The sequence below is a fragment of the Saccostrea cucullata genome, unplaced genomic scaffold (assembly GCF_032062105.1).
Source record: "Saccostrea cucullata isolate Sc308-1 unplaced genomic scaffold, CSIRO_AGI_Scuc_v1 ctg52, whole genome shotgun sequence".
Taxonomy (NCBI): Eukaryota; Metazoa; Mollusca; class Bivalvia; order Ostreida; family Ostreidae; genus Saccostrea; species Saccostrea cuccullata.
In genome coordinates this window covers 364,424-383,506 of record NW_026931531.1, presented here as the reverse complement: position 1 = coordinate 383,506, position 19,083 = coordinate 364,424, and the positions used below count along the sequence as shown (strand labels likewise).

General features: G+C 33.8%; 2 protein-coding genes and 1 long non-coding RNA gene across 3 annotated transcripts; 2 read left to right on the top strand and 1 right to left on the bottom strand.

The window, feature by feature from the left end:
* Window positions 1–749: 749 nt before the first annotated feature.
* Window positions 750–4,506, bottom strand: LOC134232891 (calreticulin-like). The gene is made up of 9 exons (XM_062714873.1): window positions 4,349–4,506; window positions 3,854–3,958; window positions 3,452–3,658; window positions 3,103–3,332; window positions 2,394–2,582; window positions 2,153–2,296; window positions 1,861–2,041; window positions 1,445–1,503; window positions 750–1,188 (listed from the first exon to the last, which is right to left on the bottom strand). The coding sequence occupies exons 1-9, from the start codon at window positions 4,431–4,433 to the stop codon at window positions 1,153–1,155; spliced, it is 1,236 nt and encodes a 411-aa protein (XP_062570857.1). The 5' UTR covers window positions 4,434–4,506; the 3' UTR covers window positions 750–1,152.
* A 3,237-nt stretch (window positions 4,507–7,743) lies between these two features.
* LOC134232890 (transmembrane protein 59-like) lies at window positions 7,744–15,046 on the top strand. Its single transcript, XM_062714872.1, has 6 exons — window positions 7,744–7,931; window positions 9,878–9,986; window positions 11,310–11,404; window positions 11,579–11,762; window positions 12,197–12,483; window positions 12,802–15,046. Exons 1-6 carry the CDS (start codon window positions 7,779–7,781, stop codon window positions 12,928–12,930), a joined length of 957 nt encoding a protein of 318 aa, XP_062570856.1. The 5' UTR covers window positions 7,744–7,778; the 3' UTR covers window positions 12,931–15,046.
* An 873-nt stretch (window positions 15,047–15,919) lies between these two features.
* Window positions 15,920–16,451, top strand: LOC134232907 (uncharacterized). Its single transcript, XR_009984872.1, has 2 exons — window positions 15,920–16,087; window positions 16,302–16,451. It is a non-coding gene; the product is annotated as an uncharacterized LOC134232907 (long non-coding RNA).
* Window positions 16,452–19,083: the final 2,632 nt, after the last annotated feature.

The following is a 19,083-nucleotide window of genomic DNA, read 5'->3' as shown; positions in this document are numbered from 1 at the left end:
TGATCTACTTCAATGAAATTGACTTCTGTATGCCTCTGCTACATCGGTATAAATTATGAAATTAATTGTGCAGGATAATGCACAATAAAAAGATGAAAAGAATGAACACATTAACAAAGAACATGCAAGATGAACGTGTACTGCACAAAGCAGCTACAAGATAAAAATGTCAAGTGTTTTATATAACCCTGTTCTGATAGTTGTGTAAGTAAAATTAGTTTGGCCTATACCCATTCACGCTAAGGGACATTACTCTTGAAATTGCATTTAAATTACTCTTAACTGAAACACCATCTGTTGTCATTGTAAGACTTGAAATTTTAATCAGTACTAGGCACTTATAAAGAGATAAGGTGGCCTCATTTTCAAGGCTTTATTTCCCTTTTTTTCACCTTCATTTTATAGTCTAAGACAAAGTGTTTGATGAGGCTGTAGTTCTACTGGTGTTTTTCTGATAATGAAAAATGTGCTTGTAGAGTCTACAGGTCAAGTCTAAATGTTGCAATTGTATACATGAACAAAAGAAATTTCCATTTCTTGGTATATAACCACAAGACCACCATTCATCAAAACCAAAGAATCATCATCTTCAATGGTTTAGTCTTTTAGAGTACTAGCTGGACCTTGCCATTTTGACATTTACAGACAAATTATGCGTTACCAGTATTTTTATATTGGCACGTCACTTATTTAAGTTCATAACACAGGTCAAGATTAGAAAAATAAAGGAGGAAAAACAATAACACAGATTTATTAAAACCCCACTTTTATTCACATTTCATGAATAAATTATACTTAACAACAGACAATAGTTTTTTTTATAAAGAGTTAAAAAAGAATGGACCCTTTGATTTTTTCGCCAATTTAAGTAAAGCTATCTGCTGAAAGTGAAAACAATAAATAATGTCCCCAGAATAGAAAACTATATTCCATCTAACATCAACATTCAGTTCTCAGGCATTCATCCCTAAGTAAACATACACATTTAGACACATTTACACGTCCACAGTTACTCATCACATGTTCATGATTGAATGGCTTATCATGATCAATGGAATTGTGTAGTGAGCAATGAAGAGGTAAAAATGAATTGGCTCGAATGGTCTTCCTAAACATTGCAAAATGTCTTTAAGATCTAGTTAAATTGGTTTATTATAATTCATCTTTAGTGGCCTTATCCTCTTCTTCCTACATAAAAAGAAAAGAAATACATTAATAAATGGTTCTCAAATACCGAGATATATATTTTCTAAATGAATGATCAAAGAGTCCTTCATTAAAGTTCAAGCCATGTAATATTTTTTCACAATGGCATACACTTTTTGCATGGTGAATATAAAATTATATATTTTCTGCATGTTCCCAGCTTTTATCCTCAAGAAAGTAAAATAATTATTCTGGAGGGGGGGGGGGTTATTCCTGGGTGGTCTCCCTTTTTTCTTACCTTGTCCTCTTCCTCTTCATCCTCATCTTCACCCTCATCATCGTCTTTCTTGTTCTTATCTGGAGGAGAAAAAGCAGTAGGTGAGATTTTGTTGCAAAAAATTTCTACTTCATAGTTAACCATTTCTCTGTTCAGTATTCAATTGTGTGGAATTCTGCATTAATACTACTGATTTTCCAAAATGAGATGCAATTTCTTACTATTCCTTGCATAAAATTATGATGGAAATGGTGATTTTATAAGGGAATAATTTTTGTAATTCGTTTATTCAAGAAAGAGTTATCTCTCTTTTCCAAGGAACACTGAACATCAACCAGGAAGTTAATAAGTGACATTTTCTTCTAAGCATTTGTCTACCTTTTTCTTCTGAACTTTAACCAGGAAGTAATTGAGTGATATTTTAACTATTTGTTTACCTTCTTCCTCTTTTCTCTTCTTCTCTTCCTCCTCCCTCTGCTTTCTCTCCTCTTCATCCTGTTCATCCTTCATTTTCTTCTCTGGATCTTTGGTTTTCCCCCAGGTCTCTTTTCCGACTTCTTCAGCATGTTTTTCATCATCAGTAACCAGGATGTTATCAAAAATTGTACCAGATTTCACCTATAATTAATTCAGAAACTTCTTGACATGTACATAAAAAACAGAAATAAAAGTTAAATAAAGGTGGCAATTTCAATTCATGTAACATTTTTTGCATTACAACATCCTTACCTGCCAGAGGTCAAATCCTACAGCTCCAATATCATCATACTTGTAGAGGTTACTGTCAGGAGTATATTCTGGGTTATCAATTTCTGGGTGGACCCATTTGCCTTTGTAATCAGGGTTATCAATTTGCTTGGGTTTCCATTCTCCCTGCATAATAAGTATGAATTTATTGACTTGTGTCATATGACAATAGTCAAATATCAATCAAATACAAGTTTTCTTTCTGGATAATAACACTGTGTACCTTGTAGTCTGGGTTATCAATCTGTGGGGGTTCCCATTCTCCGTCCATCTCATCATCCCAGTCATCAGGTTTCTTGGCGTCTGGGTCAGGGATGTGTTCGGGCTTGTCCCAGTCTTCTGGTTTCTTATCATCGGGGTCATCGATCTTCTCCCTCTCATCCCAGTCATCGGGTTTCTTGGCCTCTGGATCCTACAACGAAGTGTATTTTCTATGATTTCACAACTATTATCAGGGTTTCTTGTCCGCCTAGTAAAAATTGTGTCTGGGGTCTAGTCCGTACGGAAGTGCAAATCCGGATATAAGTCTTGTCGGTTCACATTTTATTAATTTTATTTCTATGTTTGAAAATAAATCCAACCACGACGTTTTCTACATTGTGATCAATAGACAACTCCATGTGGAAAACCCTCTACCACATGCTTCCAACTGATGTGTGGACACAATTGAATTAATTGATAAAATTTTAAGATTTGTATTATTCTTTTTACATACTATAGGGTGGACTAGTGGAATAGGTTGCGGACTAGTGGAAGCTAGAAGTCACTAGTCCGTGTGGACTAGTGCTAAAAAAAGTTAATTTCGAACCCTGATTATCAGACAACTATTGGTACACTAAACAAAATCGTCAGATCTTCAACTTTCAGTTTTAAAAAGGAAAAACTCCTTTTAGAGATTTTCTAGGCCATAATAGCATTATTATCTGTAATACCTTGATCTTCTTTGGTGGCAGGAAGTCCCAGTCCTCTTCCAGCTGTCCGCTCTCCACTTTCTCGTTGTCAATCTTCACTACATAGCTGTTATCTGGGTTGACAACAAGGGTGTACAGGTGAGTGAAAACGTCATCCTTACAACGGATTTCTTTCTTGCATAGCAGGTTCTTTCCTTTGTAGTTGAAAATGACATGGACTTTTTTGGTGCCTGGTCCACAAATATCAGGTCCTGAAAAACAAAAATTCATTATACCACTGTTGTTGAAATCTTACCTAAAATCCATTATAACACCTGCTTTTACATAATACTGAACTTTGCTTATCTTGTAAAATATGTTGAAATCTTACCAAACATGATGAAATATGGAGAATCTCCATGTAGATTTTTCTGGTCCAGATCTTTGGGGTAAAGTTTAATGTATCCACCACCACAGTCAATGTTCTGCTCATGCTTTACTGTGAACTGGATGACCAGAGGCTTTCCCTCATTGCTAAATGGTTTCTCCAACTTGGAAGAAATTCCATAGAACTTAGCATCTTGAGAGGTTTGGATTCCTTTAAAAGAAATGGTTCAGATTAGTTTTCCCATTTAGGAACTCATGTTTCATACCTGCCAGGCATCTTGTAAAACTGACATTAGACTGACAGAATAATTAACAAACACAATTAGCATATATATTAACAAGTTGTTATTTTGTTGCCTTGAGAAAATTTCACGACTCAATGTTTTGATTCTATCTGAAAACATACCCTTATCTTTCTCAGGGTCTCCATAGAATTTGCCTGCAGTCCAGACAAATTTACCCTGGTCAGCTCCTTTGAAAGTAGACTCCGTCCATCTGTCTTTCCAACTTTCTGAAAACATTAAATTTAATCTTACAGGTGTCATCTGCAGTTGTTTACAATTTTTTTTTATTATTTGAAGCTTTAAAAATTTCTAAGATTAAGATTCATTTTAAAATATTTCTGACAAAATATAAAGTATTTTGAAGTCTAGAAGCATTTTGCAGTGTTTATGTTATAAAATGTCCTGCAAGATTTTTCTATACTTCACATATTATATCGACCTTTGCTTAAGTTTAAGCATATATGAAAGATTAACAATATTTTCATAACTCTGCCTGTAAATTATTGCAAAACATTATATTCACACTCATGACACTGACAAGTTAAGAGTTGGTGTAGATAGAATGAATAGTGAATAGCACTTTCATGCAAAACTGCACCTAAAGAAGTATTACAAACCTGAATCAAACTCTTCCCTGAAATACTCAGTTGCTTTTGACAGAGTAACTCCCACAAAAAGGAGCAAACAAACGCACGTTTTCATCTTGGACGTGTCCTCCAGAGCTGTTCTGTTGATAGTGAAGATGCCGGCGTAATCCACGTGACTTTACAGATGGAAATATATCATTGGTCCACATGGCAAAAGTCGAACCAATCAAATCCCACCACGCGCAAGGCGATCGAAAGCCACGATTGGTCTGATCCGGAAGTGATAAGTCAACCTTTCAGTATCGTTTATTGGAGGCAAGAATCCCGAGAAGATTCGAAAGTGAAGTTTGGCGCCAAAATTCATCGTAGATCTATACAAGTACACTCTCTTAAAAATATATTTTTATTACTTTCGCGTAGTTTAAATCTCAATTAAATCTTATGTATCAATAACTACGTAATCATATTATATGTTTTGAAATTTTTAATGTCTTTTTCAGATGCTCAAAGACATAACTACTGTACATGTATACACGTATTTTAAATTTTATATAGACCCCGTTCGCCCTCCACTTTTCCAGTACGTGTTACAAAGAAAGTTTTCATTTTCAAGCTCCTTGCCCCTCCCCCACGTTTTACAAACACTTCCAAATTCAAGAATTTGAGGGAAAAAGATATGGAAAAGTTTTAGAGAAAGGTCCATCACCGTCCACTCCGTGTGGTTTTCAATAGTGTTTGGTTAAACTTTCTCTTAGCGTATAAAAATATTTATACTTCTAAAGACTTGTTGTAATAGGATATGATTTTTGATTTTTTTTTTAAACTAATTATTTATTGAATAATTTCACACCGGAACTGAAGCAATTCAGATTCCAATTTTTACTTTACTATTTTTTCAAGTGCTGGCGACGGTTTAGAATGACTTAAAAGTTTCTTGTGTGACCGGGGGTGTGAATCAATGAAATATAATTTGACAAATGGAAAGGATGAAGTCTATTGTAGTAGTTTGCTAAACCATGGACATATAAAGTAAATTATTTGTTTTCCTTCCCATAATTAATTAAAGTTATAATTAATACTGGCATTTCGGGGTGGGGTTATGGAGAGGTGCTTATCTATCAAAAATATTATAGCGTTAGCCCCTCCTCCCTCCAGCCGGAACTGAATTCTAAGGACCTCCACGTGAATCATAAAACAAGAAAGAGACCGCTCATAAATCAATAGAAATATATAGTTAAGTAATAATCCTCTTTCTGTCGTGCTATAGGCGGATGTAGCTCTAGTTGACACCAGACTGGAAATGATATCCCCGGCCTTGACAAACATTGACTTAGTAAATCCCAGGCTTGGCTGTGAGTGTGCGTACATATATTGTGTGACTTTGTTGCGCTCAATATAATCCGTCGCTGCGTTGTTTTTCTTTTAAAGCTTTTTGAAATTTATCAGAGTTCCACTGCAATATTATATATACATGTATACTGCAACGAAAAATGTGCTAATGTGTGTAGAAGAGGCAAACAACATATGAATGATTTTTTTATTTAAACACATTAAGATAAGATAATATTTATTTAAAGTCGGGTACATCAACAAAGAACATTAGCTCTGAAGAGCTATTTTCCGACTACATTGTATTGAACAACCCAAACAAAATGACGAAAAAAGCGTATTCATATATATTTTGACTGATGTACAATCAACAAATTTATGATTTCAAAGAAAAAAAGAAGAAGAAGAAATGTGCAGCTAGAGAGATAAGAAGCAAGGGAATAGGAGATTTTTGTAATATATAAAAACTACAAAAAAAATTAAATGTCCAACCCAACCCCCAACCCCCTTAATATGAGAATTTAAAAATAAAGGAGTTAAGATGGACATTATTATTTATAATTGTGTTAACACCCAAAGTGAGATGTCTTCGAGAACCTTGACTAAACAGCTTATAATAAGGTCGTTTACTATAAGAATTAATGATAAAATGCCCGACCTTTGGATATTCGAAGTAGCCGTAATATGCTTCAAAGTAACAGTCAGGACATCTGCATGTTTGCTTTAATCGGCATCAATTTATATTCGCGTAGATTGAACTCACAGCTGCCCTTTTGATAACATTACGGTCATCATATTATCGTAAAATTATCAAATTTGGTTTTGAGCACCGAGGCTAAATTACTCCCATGGGATTAAAACATGTCTTTTAGACTAAAACTTTAACAAGATGTACATGTGTTTGTGAAATATATGACTGTAGTGAATGCCACTGCATGTATGACAATTTCATATTGACAATGTTTCAGCTTTATCATGTTAAGAAGGTCAACTCCAAGATCAAATTCATGAGATAAAAAATGTAATAACCAATTAAAAAGGGCCTTGCCACATTAATATGAAAGAGCTATTAGACGAGCACAAACTGTTCAAAAGCTATGGCAAAGGTTCATTTTTTTTCAGTAGATCAACGGAAAGGTCAAAAGATTAAAAAAAAAATGCTCAAGAAATCAAACAAAAGACATGTCACAAAAACAACAAAATATATATATGTGAGATGTGAAAGCCCTAGAACCAACCCCTCAGAAGTTATCACCACCAAGATGAAATATTTTAGGTCAATCATCAAGGTTAAATGTTAGGAAAACTCAAAAAGGTCTCGTCTCAAAGAATAAACACGTGAAATATGAAAGCCCTTGTGTGTCTTTTTAAAGTTCTGGTCAAAGTTAAACTTTCTACAAGTAGGTCAACCTTCTAGATCAAGGGTATGACGTCAATTTTTTGTGTCCAAACAAAGGGTATGTCACAAGAAATATAAATGTAAAATATGAAAGCCCTAGCTCCAACCGTTTAGAAGTCATAACCAGACTAAGGTAAGTTAGAATCAAAGGTCAAAGTCATGAGGTCAAAATGGTGGCAAAGATACGTTTTGTTGCAAGGACATTAAGTGATATGACATGAAATCCCTTTAATTATAAACGTTTATGACCACGTTTAAGTTAATTTAATTCTAAGATTTAAAAAAAAAAATCGAAAGAGAGGTCTTTTCACAGAGAAACCAAACTATTTAACCTTGAAGTTTGACCCATTTTGCAAAAATTTACCGAATATTATAAACTTAGGATTTCAAATGTAGTACAGTATAAGTTATGTCACTTTTAAACATATAGTACTTTTAAAACTTCACATACAAAAAAAGTAACATGTGTATTCATTGTTACAAGACTTTTTCATGGATATAAAATGCTTTTGACCTTGACCTTAAAGTTTGACATGACCTTTATTTCCATAAATACAAACAATTTTTACCTTTTGTCCATGGCATTTGAATTTTACATAAATGTCAAAAATGTGCAAAATCACAGACCAAAAAGTTCGACATTTTCCTGTGAAATGACTGTTCTTTAGAACGATTTAGCTAATCTCTTTATCATAGGATCACGTGACAATAACATCAATCCAGTCAGCCAAAATGGCGACATTGCAGTTAGGCTTTGTTTGTTGTATATCCCTGTTGTTTTTTACGTGTTGTTCGGCTGACAGTATATTTAGCAGAGTTCTCGACGATATTTCATCATGTACAAAGTCTTGTGCAAATACATACAGTCCTCATACGTTTGAAAAGGTAAAGGTTTGATATTGTCTTGGTTATATTTATAGACAAGCACAGTCATTCTATGTAGATCCGGTAGCTATTGATGTAGTTATGCAGCTTATATTAGCCATTCAATCTTTATTAAAAACTTATTTCTTCCAAAAAAACTCAAATAAAGGAATTTTTTGTAATATTAAGTTGCTGATAAATATCATTAATCATCAGATTATGTGTTATGACATTTCTGACAAAAATGTTCATCACAGCTTTATCTTAAATTCATATTATAAATTATATTATGAATATAATCTTCAAATGTCACTTGCAACAATACGTTCTATTTCCACGGAAGAAGACTTAAACTTCCTAGTGCGCTCTTTTGTGAAAAAATCAGAAAATATACAAATCTTGTGGGATTTCTGGGACAAATGTATTTACATAAACATGTAAACAATATAATGTTGAACATGTTGAATGTCACCAAACAAATCCTAACAACATGAAATATTCTATTGCTGTGGATTTTTTATACATCAAGAGTAGAAATCGAATGAAAATGATATCAGTTTATATCTGTAGTTGAATCTATTTATCATATGATAACATCTAAAAACAATAAACATGCCTCTGAAATGGCATAAGAAAAAAACGTCATCTAAAAACAATAAACATGCCTCTGAAATGTATTGTTATCAATGGATGATAAATTTTATAGGGTTCTTGCTCTCTTAGACTTACATGTCTTTTAGTTCATCTATTATTCAACTGGAGTGACAGATACATTTAACATTTAAAATTTTAACTGAGATTGGCATGTTTTGTATTATCCTCAACCCCATGCTGTCCAAGTCAGATGACCAAATGCGTCTCTAATTCTGAAGCATGGGAGTCGGAAGCAAATTGAAAGGGTGGGGGGCTAATCGAAAGTGGGGGGGGGGGCGGCTAAACCAACAGAAAAACGTAAATCCCAATTTTCAATGCCTATATAATGTCTAATTTTGCAAAAAAATTGGGGGGGGCTAAGCCCCCCCCCCTAGCCTACCGGTTCCGACGCCTATGTGAAGAGTTTACTAATGGAAATAGAACGTATTACAGTAGCTACATTTTTTGTCCAAAGCTGATAAGTGACTTACATTAAATGCAATGGGTTAGTGTGTTTTCTTTATGCCACTGTGCCATATTACATATATTAATAATAATATGTTTTATGGTGTGATGCTTGGGGTGAGCGCTGTTACACTTTCAAAAAGACACTTGTCAATGAAACATTGATCGGCTACTTCAAACATCAAGTCGCAAGAGACATGTTGACTACCTCTGACATCACATGACATAAAGGAGATTGTCGGAGCCTATGGAGACAGCCACTTGTCTGATTGAAACTACGGCATAGACCAAGTGCAATTTTTGACGAAAGACATTGTAGAGTATGAATCTACATAAAATTAGATGTTAGATCCGCTCGCATACTTGCTATACTAATATCTAACACCATCCCAAAGAGGGTCGTGTCAGGGGTCAAATTCTATCAACCAATCAAATCGTCGCCTGCAAAATCATTGTATATTTGTTGACGTAATCGAAGTGGAAAAGTCTAGAGCTGTTCTGAATTTGACTTCTGACATGACCCTCTATGGGATGTTGTTAGATGATATCATGTTAGTGTAGCGAGTATGCGAGTGGATCTAACATCTAATTTTAATTAGATTGTATAAAGTATTTTCTTATAGCTTGTAAGATTTCTACAAACAGAAAGCCTTTTATTTTTTATGTTATTTATTTTTTCCCCATTATCGCATGGAATCCTGGTAGCAAAGAAATTCTAGGAAGGTTTCACATAAAATTTTGCCAGACATTTGTACAGATTTCATTCCCAATTTCCTCTGTTCTAACACATCAGTCTATTGAGCTCGCTTCGAAAGCATTCCTTCTCAAGGCTCGCTGCCCTCGCTATTAAATGTGAATTATTTTTGTAGAGTTATTTAATGGATCCCTGTAAAAGAGGATGTCGTTTCTATTCCATCATGGAGTTTGTTTACTGTAACCACAACAGTCAGAATCTCACAAAGCAGGGATGTGTAGCATGTACGTAATCCTAGAATAAATGTACAAGTAATTCAGTTTGCACTGTTTTCTTAGTCAAAGAAAGGGAGCATGATGTCTTACAAAAAAAATTACAATTATAAAACTGTGACAATACTATGTTATAGTTAATTGTCAATGTAACAATTGTACGAGGGTGGATCCAAAAAGTCGTAGACAGGGAAAACAGCTTACTGAGTAGTTTCTCTTTGCTTAATTAAATTTCTTTCCTTGTCATAGCAAAAAGTAACATTTTATGATCATGCATTTCAAGTTTCATGATGATATCACATCTAATAAGAAAATTATGTAAAAAATAATGAAAGAATGTAAGTGTGCACAGGCACACGAAAGCAAGTGTAAATTACGTTTCTTTTAACGTCATGATCTCTTTGTCTGCTTCACTCGCGTCTACTAACACTCAAAATTTTTTTTAGACTTATTTAAATTCACTAGTCTTTGTTTGTTTTTTTTATTTGTTTTTTTTTAAGCAGATTCAAATTTCAGTCAAAATTTAGTCGAAAGATCGCCTTACATTGTAGGCAGCAGAGAATACACATTGTTTGATGTCATTTGCGGTCCAGCTTGTTCCCAAATGTCTGAGTTTAACAAACAGTACTTTACTTCTTACATTCTGTAACTATATTTGGTATAGGGTTAAAGCTCTCACTGAAAATCGTGCCATATAAAAATAACTTCTTTATTAAAATCTGGAGTGTAATGTCACTTCTGAACTCTTTTTTTCTTGACTCTGATGTATATAAACCATATCCAACACAATTTTTTTACATCTCCGTGCGCAGTAACGCATTTGACGATGTCGTTTTTATCAAACTCAATTCCAATGATACTATGAAAATCACTATACCAATCGTCTGTTTCTAATGCTATTTATATGAAATTTTGACATATTATTAGGATTTTGATTCTGGTTTCAGTGATTTAAATTTGAATTCAATTTATTACATAGTACTAAAGAAATGAAAGGAAATGTAAAAGTTATATGGGTGAATTCTTCCGAATTTTGTCCGTGCGCTGTCAGGCTTTATCGGCGTTCATATAAATCGTCCTAAAATTATTAATACTAAAGATACATATTTAAAAATTCACACTTTTAAAGAACATTGAATATATTATGTCTATGCAAAATTTGGTTAGTATTGGTTGCATGTTAAATAAATTATAAACATTGTCTACCACTTTTTGGGACAACCCTGGTATCTGTGATATCTTGTGATTATTTGACAGCCTGTGAAGAGGCCTATAATAACAGTTGTATTTATGATATCCTGTGATTATATATGATATCTTGTGATTATTTAACAGCCTGTGAAGAGGCCTATAATAAAAGTGAGGAGCTGGATGCTTGTTCACTTGGATGTAAGAGCCAGGTGCCCCATGTTCTAGAAAGTCAGGGCCAGGTATATGATCCATTTCATATCTTCATACAAATTAGATCACTTATTTTAGATACATTTCATACACAAAATAGAATACACAATGTTTTGTTTAGAAAAAGGTAACAAATTGCCCTAATTATGATAAATGAACTTTTGCAATTTATCACAGTATAAGTTAACATATCTTTATAATAGGATGACCTGATGGATGTGATGTACCCCCTGATGTACGTACACAGTATTTACTCCAGCATGTTAGACAAGATGTACTCGGGTATGTCAGCTAGCTGGTCTTTTTATGCCAATAAACAGAGGGTCATTATTGTCAAGTCACAGCCCCAGTTCTTTGCTCAGATTGACAACACAGACACAGATGATGGTGAGACATTTTTTACATAGTAGGTCGTTTGTTTATATATTTAAATTTTTTAATAAAAAGTTTCAGTAAAGTTTGGTAGATGAAATTTTGTTTCATATTTCCATCTTTAAAAATTTCACATCTTATGGAAGGAAGCAAAAGCATGATTTGCATATAAGTGTATTACCCTAAAATGGGAATTTTTGGAATAATCCAATTTTTTCCTATGTTTGTGAGCATTTTTTAGATTGCCAAAAATAAACTTGCATAATATTTCCTTAAGTTTATCATTTACTATGTAGATTACATGAATATAGATAACTCGAATATAAAAAAAAACTGGCAGAATTGCAAAAATAACCACTGTTTGGGAATAGTTTCACAAAAATGGTGATATGCCCCCCCCCCTCCAATTACATGATACCAGTTTATTTGTAATTATTCCATTTTTGTAGAGTACAACACAGCTAACTACTTTGAGACTAATCTGGATTCTGTAGATGGGTCAGCCACTCCAGTCCTGAAGAACTCCCAGATTTTGGGCTTTGGCGACTCTGTGGAATTATCCCAGTCTCAGGGGGAGAAGAAATCCACGGACTGGCTGTCCTGCGTGTCTAAGAGGACCGGAATGCCGCGCCTGATTCTGAGTCTGATTCTGTTGTCCTGTGCAGTGATGATGATCTGGCTCTGTCTGACAGCAGCAGTTACTTCCCCTGAACACAGAGTCAAGCAAAACTACAAGGTACTCTTACATACTGTGTAAAAATATCCGTAGAATTGTATTTTTCACATTAAATCAGGATAACATTTCTGCAATCTATGTTTTATCTGATTTTAAATCAATGTCAGGGTCTTTTATGAAAATTGAGTATCTATTATGTTCCCTTAAGTTTATTTGTATACACAGAATTTATTCACTCCAGAGGAATTCATTCAGAATAAAAGAACTATTATTTTCATTAAGTTGGAATAAAACAGATAATCTAATCTACAAAATAACACTCTATTATATAACCCAAGTGAGCAATATGACCAGTGGGCCTTTATATTTGATTTTCAGAAGCTAAGTATAAATGGTGATTTAGAATATTTGAGGGAACAAGAAGCAATGGGAGTGAGGCTGCTGTTTCCTCAGGAGAAACTGGAGACAGATCAGCTTCCTATCAAAATCAAAGTCCAGAGACTGTAGATACGACAGAGAATTCACATCCAAGGTTCAGGCACCAAGTGTCCATATTCAGACATTGTGTTTATTTTTGAAAATTAATATGCTCTCAGCTTGACTAAACTTTTAGACCATATATGAACCTGTGATACTGTATTCATAAATTGAAAATCTATGAAATCCAGAAAAAAAACTATAAAATTCATGCTGGTGAAATTATCATTTTACAAAATTTAAACAGTAATGTTAACAAGTTATAATGAAGTGCTAGAACATGTTGCTTTCTTTTTGTTGTAATTGTGTATCAGAGTTTTTTACTTCTCTCACAGTAGCATTGTGCAATTGTGGTTTTGTTTACACAGTATAATTATTTACAGAAAGAAAGTAGATCTTCTGTGTTTTCTGTACTTCTCCACTGAGGGTAAATGTGTACAAAAGTATCAACTCATTGAGTCAGTTAGTGACATACTAAAGGCAAGTCCGTAAGCAAGGGCATCTATGTGTAGTACAATAGCTGTGTTAATGTGTAATTTATAAGAATGTTTAATTGATTTTTTACTAATCTTCCATTGTACATTCCCAGATTTTTTTTCTCCTCTAGATTACATTAACTATAAGGAAGACACAAAGGTGTTTGGTTTTTGTTCATTCACTGTGGATTTATGTTACTCTTATTAGTCTTTGAGCACGAGTTCTTCAGTGATAAAAACGTTATAAGTGTTTAATTTGTATCACAGCTAAGAAATGGATTTGACACAAACAAGATATTTAAATGCCAAAATTTATTTTGTATTCTCAAAGAAATAACATCTTATCGACAGAAGCTTGCATATTTTTCATCATAGATCATTGATAGACAGTTATATACTGTAGTTCCATATATCAGCATATACATTGATGTAAATATTGTCGACAGTATCTGACCCCGTATTAAACTGAAAATTGGCTTTCTATATATACATATTGATTGGCTTTAAATTTCTGTTAAAGAATCCCTATCCCTTATTTGATTTTGCAATGCCTTTGATGAACTCGTATAAAGCATTTTTGCTAAATGTATGAAAGTTTCATGCACTTATGTGTATGAGATAATTAATACCGGGTCAGATATATTGAATTATCAACAATACATGGTGTTTACGGAGAAACACTCACAAGTTCTACCATGTGTGGGAAAAAACGGGCTAATTCAAAATATATGTGTAACGCTGGGAGATCGACACTTGTAAATTATGTACAGCTTTGTTATACAATAATTGTACTTGTGTGCTTCATTAGCTTGCTGGCAAACTTCCCTATATTTTAAAGAAGTTTTAAGGGTAATCAAGTAAATAAAGAAAGGCAACTTTAATTCACATTTTACATGTACATCCTAAGTTATCAAAGGCTGTTTAAATACTGTGTACATATTTATAAGAATTTTCATGGAATTAAAATTTGGTGTTTTTATGTCAAAGAATTATTTTGGGGGGAATTAATTTTGTGGTTTTCAGACTGCCCTTAAGAAAGGATTAATGCAGTTTTGTACAATTCCTTCATAAGAATGTCTTCATCGTATGAAAATTTTATCCAGAAAAAATACGTATGAAATAGTATTCCTCACAAATATTTTATTCTGTCACAGCATTGTACAAATAACGAAACCTCAATTATTACTCCTAATGTCTGGTATCCACAAACCTCACGATCTGCTCTTTTGTTGAGTGGGAAGTTTGCTATATAATTTAATTTTATCCTATTATAATCCTTTGATTTCTGAATGATCAGATGCTTACAGTGATAATGCATGCTATGTGTGAAGATTGTGATGAATGGTTAATAAATCAGAAGACGTACACCAGACATGGACTCTACAACATTTTTAATGTCTCTTTTTCTCAAAGTGTAGTGTAGTGGCAGAAGGTGGATTGTTTTTTGTTTTTCTTTTATTAATAACTGTGATTTTTGTTCTCAATAATTTAGAATGTAAATTAGATACTATAATACTTACTAGCTGATCTGAAATTTAAGTAGCTTTAAATGAGGGTATGTTTAAAAATACTGTTTATGTAATAAATACATCCTATTAGAGGACCTGTGTATGATTCTTCATGGTATGTCACAAGTAAAAATAAATTCTCCTTCCTGTGTGATACAGATGTACTCTATTCTGATTTTGATGTACTATCGAGGATTGAATTAAACTCATAGTTGCCAACTCACCCGATTTCGTCGGGTCACACCCGATTTTTCAACCCATAACCCGATTATTTTTTTATGACCCGGCGGGTCATGCTTATCACCCGATTTTTGATTTGGTTCGAAATTAACTTTTAACTTCCAGTTACAACCCAAGCTTAGATCTACGTAAACAATGCCGATGGATTAATTATCTGTGCAGGTGTAAACAATTAACTGGGTGTTGTTTTGACAAATCAATGTTTGAAGTTAATTAAAATGGCTTCCCATAGAACTAGATCGTTATCAGGGCCAACAGGAACAAACTGAACCAAACACATGTCTCTGATTGAACCAAGAAAAAGAGAAACGATATTTATGTACATATCAAGGAATTTTGGGGAAAAAACTTTCATTCTAGATAAAATAAAGTGATCAAAGACAATGTAGGCCTAACTTCAAATTTAAAACATGTTGCAGTAATTAATTAATTAAGAGAGAGGAAAAACAACTTCAAAACTGAAATTGGTATGCTTTCAAATTTAGCAGAAACTGAAAAGGCCTTTTAAAAAAAATGTACATTTACTTCAGGTCAAATCTGAAATATGAAACCTTCAATTTTCACCTTTAACATGTAAATTAAAGCAAATTATGTATGAATTTTTTTGTCATAGTAAATTAAATCCTTTTTCAATAAAAGAATTCTCAATACACAAATACTTTGTATACATGTATTATAAAATTTAATCATGGTAAATATGTCGTGAATGTCGTTACGCGTTATGACCAGATTTTTTACTTTCCAAATCTGGTCATGACCAGATTTTTACATGCTGGAGGTTGGCAAGTATGATTAAACTACTTTGATCTCTCTTAATTTGTGATCAATTTCAGATAGAGGCACAGCTCTGATTTCACATTGAATTTTTTATTTCCGAGCAAAATCATTTTGAAATTCTAAACTGTAGTAAAAAAAAACCTGTCTACAATGGAGCATACAAGCAACAGTTTAATAGATACAATTGTAATACCGTAAATCTGGAAATGTTTGCTGTAGATAAATTTTTAGCTAATTTGCGAGTTCATTGCATTCGCAGAAATATTTTTTGTAAAAATAATTCAACAATAAAGAAAATGTAAACAAACCTGTGGTCATTCGCAAAATTTTGAAACGAAAAAATTAATCAACAGCATTTTGACCCAGATTCGCAAAATAAAATCGACGCAAAAATTTCCAGATTTACGGTAGGATCAAAAGTTCTAATAAATGTTCAGATTTAAATACTATTTAATTAAAAGATGAATAGGACATTATTTTATTATTTTAATATTTTTGCTGGTGTATAGTTGTATATTTTGGGTCAATAATAAAAAAAAGAGATATGTCAGTCTCTTTTATTGATTGAGAAAAAAAATAAAATAAGATACATGTACAACAAGGAGATACAATTTATGAGGAAATATTTATGGTAGATGGAAAGAGCAAACAAGTTGAAAGTAATATTGAATTGAACGAAATGGTTTCAAAATAGCGAGTTACCGTTCACGGTAGCTTAGTCGGTAGAGCGCTCGCTCCGTGATCGGGAGGTCGTGAGTTCATATCTCGGCCGCGACTGACCTAGTCAATAAAATTGGTGGCAACTGTTCCTTCGCCATGCGCTCGGCACTTTGAAGTGAAAGTTGCGGATGAGACCTTAAAAACCGAGGCCCCGTGTCAGCGGCAGGCATTGGCACGATAAAGATCCCTCACTGCTCAATGGCCCTGAGTGCCGAGTAAAGGTAAAAATTCGAAGCCCTTCACCGGCATACTGTGATGTCTCCATATGAGTGAAAAATTCTCGAGAGGGACGTTAAACAATATACAATCAATCAATCAAAATAGCGAGTCAAATAAATTAGGATAATTCCCAGCATATTACAAATGTTGTACAGACATTTATTGTACACCTCTGAGTTTTCTTTGAGCTCTTCCGAGCAACAGGCACAGGAACCTATGCGAAAAGGGCATCAATATTTTGGAGTATGGGCCCTATCTGAAGAATGCTTGGCCAATTATTTTCACAGAGTATCCTTGATTTACGGGCCCTTCATTTTATAGCTAAACCTTTAGTCCCTGTTGAAGTTCAGATTACCTCGGTACAGAATCAAGTCCATACTCAAGTAACTATAAGACCTACCTGCACCAAACTTGCATAGATGATGCTGGGGGTTACAAACAACCAGAGTTGTTTCTGAGAAATAGTCCTGACCTATATTTTCCAAATGAGTGACCAGGTTAAATTTTTTTTGTGCAGTTTCATTCCAAAGCAACTTAAAGCCCTGTAGTCACTAAACTTGCATTCATGGATAATGTTTCTAAGGATGCATACTAAAGACATGCTTTGGATGCTGTATGGACTTGACCTAATTCATATTTTTCAAATGAATGACCAGGTTAAAGTTTTTGGCACAGGTCTATTCCCAAGTTTTTAGACCTTTGTTTTAAAACTTACAATGTATCTGATAAGGATGTATGATGAATGTTGGCTAAATTTACATGAATGTTGCATCTTGTATTAGAAGATATTCCAGATTTCATATTTAAACAATTGATGCCGAATGAGACTTGCTTCAGATTCCTTCAATCCTGAAGGATTGAACAGGTCATATTTTGGAAGCAGATCCATTTTTAGCTCACCTGAGCGGAAGGCTCAAGTGAGCTTTTCTGATCACATTTTGTCCGGCGTCAGTCTGTCTAGCTGTCATCTGTCTGTCTATACTTTTCACATTTTCTACTTCTTCTCAAGAACCACTGGGTCAATTTCAACCAAACTTGCCACAAAGCATCTCTGGGTAAAGGAGATTCAAGTTTATACAAATGAAGGGCCACGCCCTCATTCAAGGGGAGATAATTGGGAATTAGTGAAAATTTGGTGGCATGTTTAAAAAATTTTCTTCTCAAGAACCACTGTGCCAGGAGAGATGATATTTATGGGGTAACATCCTCAGGTAGTGTAAAATAAAGTTTGTTCAAATCATGACCCCTGGGGGTAGGGTGGGGCCACAATGGCCGACCAAAATTTTACATAGAAATATATAGGAAAATTCTTTAAAAATCTTCTTCTCAAGAATAACAAAGCCATAATTGATCATATTTATATGGAATCATCCTCAGGTAGTATAGATTCAAGTTTGTTCAAATCATGACCCCAGTGTAAGTTGGGGCCACAATGGCCGAACAAAATTTTACATAGAAATATGTAGGAAAATTCTTTAAAAATCTTTTTTTTAAGAATAACAAAGCCATAATTGATCATAGTTACATGGAAGCATCCTCAGGTAGTGTAGATTCAAGTTTGTTCAAATCATGACCCCCAGGGGTAGGACGGGGCCACAATGGCTGACCAAAATTTTACATAGAAATATATAGGAAAATTCTATAAAAATCTTTTTCTCAAGAATAACAAAGCCATAACTGATAATATTTACATGTATATGGAAGCATCCTAAGGTGGTGTAGATTCAAGTTTGTTCAAATCATGACCCCCGGGGGGTAGGGTGGGGCCACAATGGCTAACCAAAATTTTACATAGAAATATATATAGGAAAATTCTTTAAAAATCTTCTTCTCAAGAATAGGAAAGCTATAACTGATCATATTTATATGGAAGCATCCTCAGATAGTGTAGATTCAAGTTTGTTCAAATCATGACCCACGGGGGTAGGGTAGGGCCACAATGGCTGACCAAAGTTTTACATAGAAATATATAGGAAAAATTCTTTAAAAATCTTCTTCTCAAGAATAGCACAAGCATAATTGATCATATTTATATGGAAGCATCCTCAGGTACTGTAGATTCAAGTTCAAATCATGACTTCCCTGGGTAGGGCGGGGCCACAATGGCTGACCAACATTTTACGTAGAAATATATAAGAAAATTCTTTAAAAATCATCTTCTCAAGAAAAGTAGGTCACTGGACTACTTTTGGATTTAAACTTTTCAATAATAAACCAATTTTTACTTTTTCATAGCCACAATG

What these genes read in the sequence shown, in the direction of transcription:
- LOC134232891 (XM_062714873.1), bottom strand. Translation starts at nt 4,433, where the DNA reads ATGAAAACGTGCGTTTGTTTGCTCCTTTTTGTGGGAGTTACTCTGTCA. An exon ending in CAGGGAAGAGTTTGATTCAG is followed by an intron (nt 3,959 to 4,348) that starts GTTTGTAATACT and finishes TAATGTTTTCAG; the next exon opens with AAAGTTGGAAAGACAGATGG. An exon ending in TGCCACCAAAGAAGATCAAG is followed by an intron (nt 2,583 to 3,102) that starts GTATTACAGATA and finishes ACTTCGTTGTAG; the next exon opens with GATCCAGAGGCCAAGAAACC.
- LOC134232890 (XM_062714872.1), top strand. Translation starts at nt 7,779, where the DNA reads ATGGCGACATTGCAGTTAGGCTTTGTTTGTTGTATATCCCTGTTGTTT. An exon ending in CAACACAGACACAGATGATG is followed by an intron (nt 11,763 to 12,196) that starts GTGAGACATTTT and finishes CCATTTTTGTAG; the next exon opens with AGTACAACACAGCTAACTAC. An exon ending in GAGTCAAGCAAAACTACAAG is followed by an intron (nt 12,484 to 12,801) that starts GTACTCTTACAT and finishes TTTGATTTTCAG; the next exon opens with AAGCTAAGTATAAATGGTGA.